This window comes from Hipposideros armiger, unplaced genomic scaffold, assembly GCF_001890085.2.
Source record: "Hipposideros armiger isolate ML-2016 unplaced genomic scaffold, ASM189008v1 scaffold_23, whole genome shotgun sequence".
Classification (NCBI taxonomy): domain Eukaryota; kingdom Metazoa; phylum Chordata; class Mammalia; order Chiroptera; family Hipposideridae; genus Hipposideros; species Hipposideros armiger.
This window is the reverse complement of record NW_017731373.1, coordinates 4856668-4867803: the sequence shown is the minus strand read 5'-3', so window position 1 is coordinate 4867803 and position 11136 is coordinate 4856668. Positions and strand designations below refer to the sequence as shown.

At 37.0% G+C, this 11136-nt stretch overlaps 1 protein-coding gene across 1 annotated transcript in view; it reads right to left on the bottom strand.

Annotated features, from left to right (window-relative positions):
- The window catches only part of LOC109379197 (aldehyde oxidase 4-like), an 81495-nt gene that overhangs the window by 44576 nt on the left and 25783 nt on the right, over nucleotides 1-11136 (bottom strand). Inside the window, exons 6-10 of the mRNA XM_019635607.1 lie at nucleotides 9762-9888; nucleotides 4484-4545; nucleotides 2036-2119; nucleotides 1361-1441; nucleotides 109-253 (exon numbers count right to left, since the gene is read on the bottom strand). Coding sequence (XP_019491152.1) covers nucleotides 109-253; nucleotides 1361-1441; nucleotides 2036-2119; nucleotides 4484-4545; nucleotides 9762-9888 — 499 coding nt within the window. The remainder of the gene's footprint in view (nucleotides 1-108; nucleotides 254-1360; nucleotides 1442-2035; nucleotides 2120-4483; nucleotides 4546-9761; nucleotides 9889-11136) is intronic.

Below are 11136 nucleotides of genomic sequence, written 5' to 3'. Positions count from 1 at the left end.
CTAAAAAAAAAAAAAAAAAAAAAAAAAAAATGAATTGCATTTATTCAGAGTTTAAAAAGAGACACAGATGTTTGGGTTACCTAAAGAACATACTTAAAAACCACCCACCCACTGAAGTGTTCCCCATAACAATGGGGGCTTCCGGGAAATCGGCTTTCAGTCCCAGAAGGTCACTGAGGGTCACAGGGGTTATCCAGGTAGTCTTCTTCCCTTGGAATGTCAGCCTTCTCTTGTCTGGATCTTCTGCCATTCTCTGCACAGAAGCAAAACCAACAGGCTTTCAAGTCAGACTGTTGAACTACATGTTATGAACATACTCACTGCTCTGGGTGTCCAAATGGCCTGCTGGTCGTTTTATGTTTCTGAGGCGACCTAACTTATAGTGATCAGGAAAGGGTGGCCTTGTTTGAAACTAGATTGATAATTTTCATGTGGGCACCATTGAATAAACATCATAATAGGTGTCTGTCCATCAACATCTGCATATAGAATAGAGCAAACTCTATCTGTATTTGTGAAATATGTGAAGAGGAGGAGGAAGGGTGTAATGAAAGTGTCTTAGCCTGGAACTAAACAGTCAGGCATCTTGTTCTGGTTCTGCCCTAACAGTGACTCAGAGGGGCCTCATCTTTGGGGATTAGGTTTTTCAGTAGGACAAAAATTGCTTACAGGCAAAATTACTCTTGGAAAAAATCCCTTAAATCATTCACCAGGTATAGTATAAATGGATTTTTTTCTTTTACAAATCTGTACACATACACATATGTCTGTATCTGTATCTGTATGTATACATATAATCTTTAAATACTAGGTATGTCCAAGTTCTCACACTCTGAGGGATGTGTTGGGTCTGAGAACCTCTCAGAGGCCAGTAGAATCATATCCCTCATCTCATGCTCTCTCCAAGGCGTAGTCATGGACTAGAATGATGGCCATATCACACTATTTATACTATATTCTCTCTCTCCTCACTGAGTAGGAAATCACAGAGGTTAATAATAAGAATAATATAATTCCATTATAATAAGTATCATTTGTTTTTTACTTTACCAGTTTTACAAAAATGCCTTAAACACGTCTCACAGTGTAACTGTGTGACCTGGGGTAGGTCACCTATACTGTCTGAGCTCAGCATCTTCAACTGAGGGGGTGAATCAAAGCATCTCTGAGGCCCTGGCAGCACCACTCTTCTAGGCTTTTTCAAATTACTTATAGTAGAGTTGAACAAGTTTCTAAAAATGGGTTATCGTATTGGACACAATTCCAGCTTTTAATGCCTAAAACTCATTAATTCCATAGCGTAATACAAAAGAGCTTATACCACATCATGCTCTGAAACAACAAAAGTAAAGTATCTTACTATTAGTTCAGGAGGAAATATAGGTTCCTGGGATGGATCGAAGGGCTGGAATTCATCTTCATTATACAATTTGGTACATATCTGGACAAAACAAAACAAAATACAAATGCAACTTTAGAGTTTCTGAGAGATGTACAGGAGTCTCTACTTGTGAGACTCCAGAGTCAGGGCCTAAACCTCTGACACCCCAGACACAAAATGGAGGTACCAGAGCCACAGGGCATCCCTGAGTAGAATTCTTCCCACCCTCAGAGACAGTGATGGTTTCCCCCGCAGATTTACAGGACACTGGACTTCCTCTTTTGGTGCCAAGAATAGAGTCTACGTTTCTGTGCTGGGTCTCAGGTATTATTTGCAGATATTTATTTGACACGAGCATCAAGATGCACCATTGCTAACGTCTCTTGAAGTGCTTGATTAGGGGGTGGGTGGGTAGGTAAAACCAGATAAGACACAGAAAGTTGTAATGATTCTGAAGGCAAACAGATTTCTGTGGTGACCAGCCTCATGAAAGTCATGGCCTTGCTAAATTTTGGAGAGTTTTACGGCTGTTTATGCCCTGAATTCACAAACTTTGTACTTTACTCACTGAAAAGAGTAGAAAGCTTGAAGAAATTTGGATTTTTGCAGGTATTTTTCAGTCAATCCCATTGAAGTGGAACACCAGATACTTACTTTCTCCTCTCTGTTCACAGAAGACTTCTTTTCTTGATCCATGCAACATTTTCCTGATCCTTTCATTTGACACACAGTTGATTCCTTAGGAAGTAATGCAATTCAAAACAAATTCATTGGTTGATTTTTAAAATACTAGCTTGAGTATCCGGCAGTTTCAAGGCCCCAGAGGAGCTATGGAAGAAGTAATTGAGTGTGTCCTTGTCTCAAGGACTCTGTAATAGGGTTGGGTGGAGATAAGCTATTCCATCAAGGAACAATTAGAGAAAATTACAAGAAGTGTGCACTCTGCTCAATATAGGATATTTTTAATGATGTCACTTAAGTATCAGGGGAAGACCAAGTGAATTAGAAGGGGGATGAGGTCAGCAGCTAAGGCTTCTTACTTAAAAGTGAGGTAAATGGAGTATAGTTGGTAATTAAAAAATAAAAAAAGATGGCTCTTCTTTATTGTAAGGGTGATACAGTATGTATCTTTAATGATGTCCTGTAATAATGACACACAAATATAAATAAGCTGAAAACTTGAGTTTATTTGGATGTTATTGGAGCTATTCCGAATTGTTTGGATAATTCAATTCCCAAACCATTTTACTTTAATTTTCAGAACATTTCATTCAGACCCAAAGTAGTGTTTTTGGCCTGAATTCACTAGTCAGTTATTACAACTCTCAGACATATTTCACTCTTGTTTGCCCTCTTCATGTGCGGACACAGCCTACGAGTCTGTGGCTATTTGTACACCTATGGTTTGACTTCATACACGGAGCCAAGGAGACCTGGAGGAGACCTGGGCTCTAAGTCCTACTTTAACATATACTAGCTGGGTTGAGTTTGTAAAATTAGAAAAATAAATCACATCCCAAACAAGTTTCTTAGATTTAAATATGCAAGAGACACACACAGCATCTGACACATCGGAAGTGCTGAAGTGGTAGCTGATATTTTTACTTCTAAGGTAATTTTTTACAGAGTTAAGAAGGGATTTGGATTTTTTGACAACGCTATGTACAATAACGAAACTAACTTTAAGTGGCTGAATGTGGGGACCCAGAGTGAGTGAGACAGAAATATCTATTTTTATATGCGTCTCCAGGAAAATAATTATATGATACTAGGTTGAATCATATGAAGTTGCTGTTTTTATACATCAAAAGTGGTGGAATATTGGTCATTCATATGGTTCAAGTTATGTAGTATCTTACTCAGGATTTAAAATAAATTAGCCTAAATTTTGTAAAAGCTTTTTGAATTCTTCATTACCGGCCTAAAAGTACTTTTTTTTTTCCCCAAAAAATTAGTATTTGAAATTAACTTGTGCAACTTGAATTGTTTTTGTCAACCAAAATTATATACAATTAATTTTTATCATAAAAATTAGGAGCTGAGAAAACACCCTAACTGAAACCATGTCAAAAGTATGTCTCCTCTTAATATTTAACTTTCTGAAAACTTAATATATCTCAAAACTATCCCTTCCTCCATACACTAAATTATTCTTTTCCAACTTCCTTCCTCTAATCTGATTCCTTGATCTTTCAACTTTGAAGGTGATTTGGATTTCTTTATCATTGCATCTTTTATCATCTGAAGGTTATGATTCGGGCAATCTCCTTCTTGAAAGTATTCTTTCTGGGCCCACACTCACACACTGGTCTAGGTCCTCCTTCCCTCGTGTATAGGATACTGCACTAGTCCAGCCCTCATCCCCACCATTTCTTTCCTGGCTTATCCTTCTTACAGGCACGTACCAAGAATTTTTCTTTTGAAATACTGTTCTCATGTTACTCCTAGCTTGAGAATAGATGATGGTGATTATATATTGGTTAAGTCTAAGTTCCTTAGCCCAAATAATACCTTTTTACTCTTTAATGCCTCAGCCACATCAATTTCTTAGCTGACCCTTGGACATATTTCTTTTTCCTACATCCATGTATTTTCTTACTTGGAATTTTCTAGTGGCTTCTCTTCACCCATCCATTTCTATCACTTGCTTTAAGATCTGGTTCAACACTTCCTTTTTCCAATAAGTTTGCTTTGTTTCTTTTCTTCCTGCTCATTAATTCTCTTTAATCCACATTGTTTTAAAATTTATACACATGGTATAGTGGATATATTGAGCTTTTAATTATTTTGCTTTTCAATTGTGGTTTAATTATTTCTTAGCTCTGTATTTCATTTTCTTCAATAGAGTTTGCATCTTTTGAAGTCATGGACCATATACATACTTCTTACGTAAGTGCCTAATTTAAGGCTATAAACAAAATAGATGCTAAATGTTTATTAAAAACAATACCAACAGTGGCATTCAACAACTTTTAGTGGGTAAAAAGGTCAACATGGGGTTATTTTAGAGATAATTGAATGCAATAGATGATTATACAAAGGTATACTAATGTATTAAATCAGCTGAAAAAATTTATGTACATATTTTTCATTTTAACTTACCACAGAGAAGGTTTTTCCACTTTCTACGATTGGTCGGTAACCAGTACAGCGGCACAAATTTCCTGATTAAGAAGAGATCAGTTTTTGATGAATGATATAGAAACATATTGCATATTTGTGCTTCATGTTTTCAGTGGATGGCTATATTAGTAATTACATTCTTTGTTGTTTCCTAAACCAGCAAAATGGCTATTTGGGGCCGAGATATTCTTCAAAAATAGATCTTGTGATTACATTTTCTTTCTGAAATATCACAAAGATCTCTACAGGTTTTCCCAATCAACTCTTCATACATTAATCCACCCTGGTCCTAATGCATATAACCTGTTATTCTCCATAACATCTCAGATGTAGTCCTTTGTTAAGCTTTTCTCATGTAGCCTCTTCTCCCTCAAATGTTTTCTTAGGCAAAGTGTATCCATTTGTCAGGGCCTCAGTCCCTTTTCTCCACGGGGTCTGCTTTAACACTCCAGTCAGAGCTGTACCACTCACTGTGTGGATCCTTCTGCAGGCCTAATCATCGACTATGCTGGAGTAGGGTCGTTTATGTACACGACTTACCTCCCTCATTGGATCCTAAGCTCCTAGGGAAGGCAAGGATTGTCTTAGATGTTTTTAAGCCCTCCCAGTATAGCACAGTAGGTGTTTAAGAACTATCTGGTATTATTATTATTATTATTATTATTATTTTAAAGATTTTATTGGGGAATTGGGGGAGGGAACAGCATTGGGGAATTGGGAAAGAGGAATATACAAGTTGCTGTCCTTTTGTTCTTTGGTCTAGTTGTGGAGGACGTCGCTTCACTGGCCCATGTTGGTATTATCATTGCACTCTTCCCAGGTGAGGCAATCACTCGCCGACCATTGGACAGCTGCTCACGGCGGCTCATGGCAGCTCACACCGGCTGCCACTTTGGGGACCTCTTGTTAATTGCAGAAGTCACACATGACTTGTATTCATCTTTTGTTATAGGTATATATTGAGTATTACAATTAATACAGTTTTTTCCTCTCTTAAAATATATACACATTTTTTTGGCACCATCTGTATATAATAGTCTTAAGTATTTAAAATAAGCAAACAAAAACTATGCATAAAAAGGCTGAAAGAAAATAGAAGTATCTGATTGTGGTTGTCTCTTTGTGGCAGACATATGAATGAGTTTTTTCCTTGTCTTTTAAGTTTTTGTATTTTTTTAATAGGAATGTGTTATTTTTATACCCCAGATAAATTTAAAATTATGTTCAAATGCAATTTTAAAATCTCAGAAGCAATGTATATGTGTGAGTTGGGTAGGTTTAAACACCTAGAAATAAAGTGTTGTGTGGAAATTTGATGCCAGTGAGTCATGTGGAAACTTGGTTAATGGTTATATTCCTTTTTGTAATAGAACAGAAATAGTTTAGGAAGAAACTGCATGCACAACAATGGATTCAGTTTCCATAATCTACTTTTCCTTTTGCTAGGAAGAAAGAATATAGAAGATGGTTGAATTAAGACTCTCTGGAGTAGAGGAAAGGAGCTGAAATATCTAGAACATAACTACATGGCATGAAATAGCAGTATTTAAGTGGCAATGGACACTTTCTCTCTGATAAACTATAAGCAAACATTAAAGCCTAGCGAGAGCTACTGTCAGAGTTTTTAATTTTGTTTTTGTTCTTGGCCATATAATCAATACTAAGCCCTACAAACGGCCCACAAAGAGAATGCTATTAACACTCACTGCAGAAATTCTTCTGATTCTAAGGAACAAATGGATAAAACTTCAAAAAAGTTATTTCCTTAGCCTTGAAGGGAAAGATAAGATTAAATAAAGTGGTGATTTATATCTGTTGACCATTTTACAAGGTACGTGCCATACTTAATTGCATTTCTTTGAATTTCATTTTATATTGTTGTTTTTCTTAAAATATGAACATAAAGGTTATCAGTGTGGTTAGCATTATAATTCTAGAAAGAGCTCAAGTAAATGGATTGTGAACTAAAATATACTCTTCAAGTTATCCACTGCTAGGATAAGGCTATCTACTTAATCAATTTATCCAAACTTCACAACACCATCTCCTGGTGGTCATTATGTGAATTACAGGCATCGAATCTGGGAGAAAATAATCCATCTCTTTAAGACTGGGCATATTCAAAGAAACAAACAACAAAGCAATATACAGATTTAATGCAATTCCATCAAAATCCCAATGGCATTTTTTAAAGAAATGGAATGAAAAATCATCAGATTTGTATGGAACCACTAAAGACCCCAAATAGCCAAAGCAATCCTAAGAAAAAAAAATAATGCTGGAGGCAGCACACTCCCTGAGTTCAGCTTGCACTATACAGCAACAATAATCAAGGTAGTATAGTATTGGCAGAAAAACAGACACACAGACCAATGGAATAGAACTGAAAACCCATAAATAAACCACATAAATATGGACAGATAATTTTCGACAAAGAAGCAAAAAACATACAATGGATTAAACATAGCATTTTCAATGAATGGTGCTGGGAAAATTGGAAAGCCGTGTGCAAAAGAATGAAACTAGACTGCTATCTGTCACTATGTACTAAAATTAACTCAAAATGGACCAAAGACCTAAACACAAGACCTGAAACAATAAACTGCATAGAAGAAAACATAGGTACTAAACTTATGGACCTTGGGTTCAAAGAGGATTTTATGAATTTGCCCTCAAAGACAAGGGAAGTAAAAGCTAAAATAAATGAATGGGACTGTATCAAACTAAAAAGCTTCTACACAGCATAAGGCACCATTGACAAAATAAGGAGGCAACCAACTGAATGGAAGAAGATATTTGCAAACAATGCCTCTGTTAAGGGGCTAATATCCAAAATATATAAGAAACTCATACAATTCAACAACAAAAAAACATACAATCCAATTTGAAAAATGGGCAGAGGACCTGCATAGACATTTCTCCAAATAAATGGCCAATAAACATATGGAAAGATGCTCAACATCACTAATCATCAGAGAAATGCAAATAAAAACCACAATGAGGGCCGCCCGAGTGGCACATTGATTAAGAGTTTGCTTGGGAGCGCCAGCTCTGAGCAGCAGGGCCCTGGTTTGGATCCCACATGAAGGCCTGTGATGCTATGCCCTCTATAGCTAAGATAGTGAACAACAGCTTGAGCTGGAGCTGGGCTGTCGTGAGTCGCCGGCTACGGCATAGGCTGCAGTGGGGCTGCAGTGGGCTGCCGTCAGCTACTGTGAGTGGCTGGCCGCTGGCGTGAGCTGCCGTGAGCAGCTGTCCAATGGCCAGTGATCGACTGCCTCACCCGGGAAGAGCGCAATGGTAATGTCAACATGGGTCAGTGAACCAATGTCCTTCACAACTAGACTGAAGAACAAAAAAATTGCAACTTGTCTGTTCCCCTTCCTCGATTCCCCAACACTGTTCCCTCCTCCAATTCCCCAATAAAATCTTAAAAAAAAAAGAAAGAAACCACAATGAGATATTATCTCATACCGGTTAGAATGGCTATCATCAACAAGACAAATAATAACAAGTGTTGGAGAGGCTGTGGAAAAAAGGAACCCTCATACACTGTTTGTGGGAATGCAGATTGGTGCAGCTGCTATGGAAGGCAGTGTGGAGGTTCTGCAAAAAATTAGGAATAGAATTACCATATGACCCAGCAATCTCTCTCTCCTGGATATATACCCAAAAATCTGAAAACATTTATCCACAAAATATATGTGCTCTGATGTTCATTTCAGCTTTATTTATGGCGGCCATGACATGGAAACAACCAAAGGTCCTTTGATAGATGATTACATAAAGAAGATGTGGTATATATGCACAATGGAATACTATTCTGCCATAAGAAAAGATGAAATAGTGCCATTTGCGACAACATGGATGGATCTTGAGATTATTATGCTAAGCGAATTAAGTCAGACAGAAAAGTCGAGAACCATATAATTTCACTGATATGTGAGATATAAAACTGAAAGCAATGAAGGAATAAGACAAACAAATAAAGAAACAAAAACTCATAGACATAGATAATAGTTTAGTGGTTACCAGAGGGTAAGGGGAGAGAGTGGTGGTAGATGGGGGTAAAAGGGGTCAAATATATGGTGATGTAAGGAGAACTGATTCTGGGTGTTGAACACACAATGTGGTATATAGAGATGTATTATAGAATTATACACTTGAAACCTACTTAACTTTACTAACCATTGTCAACCCAATAAACTTTAATAAAAAAAAAATCAAAGAGACAAACAAAAAGTAAAGGCAAATCTCAAGATCTCTGCTTTTCAAAGCTCTAGATACCTCATTAGTGTGGATTATTTCATTGAATAAAGATTATCTATTGTTCAAATCCATTCAGGTTTGGTTAAAACTATAACTGAAACCACAGGTCACAAAGTTTTAGTAGTACTTAATAAGAAATTGAAAAATTTTGAGTGAAGATGTTGTTGCAAGATAAAGGAAACTTGTAGAGACTATTTATATACCAGTAACCATAAAATTTAAGTTGAACTTTATTTTGTTTTAGTCTGTATCTTTTCATCATAAAACTGAATTTCTGTCTAGGTCTATTTATTAAAAGAAGCAAAGATCTTTCTCATAACATTCAGGAGTTTGCTTTCACAGCTTTCTCCTAAGAACTAGTGACCACTTACCTTGAAACTATTTATGTTTGTTACAGAAAACTACATTTGTTAACATGCTTTTTTTGGTAGAAAATTTTATTTATTCGTTTTAAATTTGATGATAACTATTTGTCATAGGATATTAAATTGTTCACCAAGCTTATTTGTGATAACTAATTGCTGTCTATGATCTCCTTGATCTTATAATGAACCCAACCAGAATATAAAAATGTAAATTATCTGAAAGTTTATCCTCTTTGTAAAATTAATTTTAATAAGTAGAGTTAATAAATAATTCTAAAAGATTAATTAAAAATTACAGAATCTTGCTCTTCCATACTACCCACATTTCCATAGTTGGAAAAGATTATATTAAAAGTATTAGAAACAGCCCATTTGAATGCCCTTACAGAGAGTGACAATGGGCCCCATTAAGGAAAAAACATTTGTAATGAAACCAATATTGCCCCAATTCTTGTCATCATTGCTAATAAAATGAAGGCATCACTTCCTGGAAAAAAATTTGAGTAATGATAGGTACTAAAGAGGAAACCCAAAGCTGTGCCATGATTTCTCTCCATGGACTGGAACCTCCTTCCCTAGTTACTTGGGTACTTTCCTGACTGCAAAGGGCTAAGACAGCTCACCTCCAAGAGCTTTGGTTATCTGATCAGGGGTCGGCTCCGGGTGGTTCCTCAGCAGTGTGTAGATGGACATCACCATCCCTGGGCTGCAGAAGCCACACTGCGTGCCATGACACTTGGCAAGTCTTTCCTGGGGGAAAATAGTACATCATTTATGCTTTAAGCCTCTTGTTTTTTGGACACTGGGTTGTAGAGAAGCTTATATATTTAGCTTTCCAGAAATAACTGAAGGGAAAAAATGTCACTCTGGAAGAAAAATATTTCTATTTTTGGAAATCATATGCTTTTTTCCCCCCTCAAGAAAAGCCTAGTGGCAGGTATTAATTAAGTCACTTTGCTTTCTAGATTCTGGTTTCTTTATCTGTGAAATAGGCAGTGTAGTTTAGGGAACAAATAAAATACTTTGCAGCCATGCTCATGTGATTTTCAGTCCTTACTGTACCTCTTTAGTTGTGTGCCCTTAGGTGATTTACTTGACTTTTGTTCATCTTTAAAATTAGGATAATAATGGTATCTACTTTACAGGACGGTTGTGAGAATAAATGAATGAATATTTGCAAATCATTTAACAGTTTCTGACAAGTCATTTTCATCCTCTTCTCTATCCATATTATAGATTTTTTGATGAATTAAATGACAAAATCTATATAATGCTTTGAAAATTGTGAAGTGTTATTTAGTGGTATTGCACCATTCATATATTTAATATACACACATTCAACTTGACGCATTTAAATACAACAACAAGCCTTTCTTGTTAGTGGACACCACTGAGTAAGCATCATTAAAGTCTCCCCTCCTGCAGTCTGTCATCACATCTAAGTCAGAGTCTCCCAAAGAGCCTGAACAGCTGTGGAAGCTCTTCATGGGAGGTCTGAGCTTTGAAACAACCGATGAGAGTCTGAGGAGCCATTTTGAGCAATGGGGAACGCTCACAGACTGTGTGGTGATGAGAGATCCAAACACCAAGCACTGCAGAGGCTTTGGGTTTGTCACATGTGCACTGTGGAGGGGGTGGATGCAGCCATGAAGGCAAGGCCACACAAGGTGGATGGAAGAGCTGTGGAACCAAAGAGCGCTGTGTCAACAGAAGATTCTCAAAGACCTGGTGCCCACTTCATTGTGAAAAAGATTTTTGTTGGTGGTGTTAAAGAAGGCACTGAAGAACATCACCTAAGAGATTATTTAGAAATCCCTATCTAAGCAAGAGATGGCTAGTGCTTCATCCAGCCACAGAGGATGGCTCTGGAAACTTCAGTGGTGGTCAAGGAGGTGATTTTGGTGGGAATGACAAATTTGGTCCTGGAGGAAAGTTCAGTGGTTGAGGTGGCTTTGGTGGCAGTTGTGGTGGTGGACAATATGGTAGCAGTGGGCATGG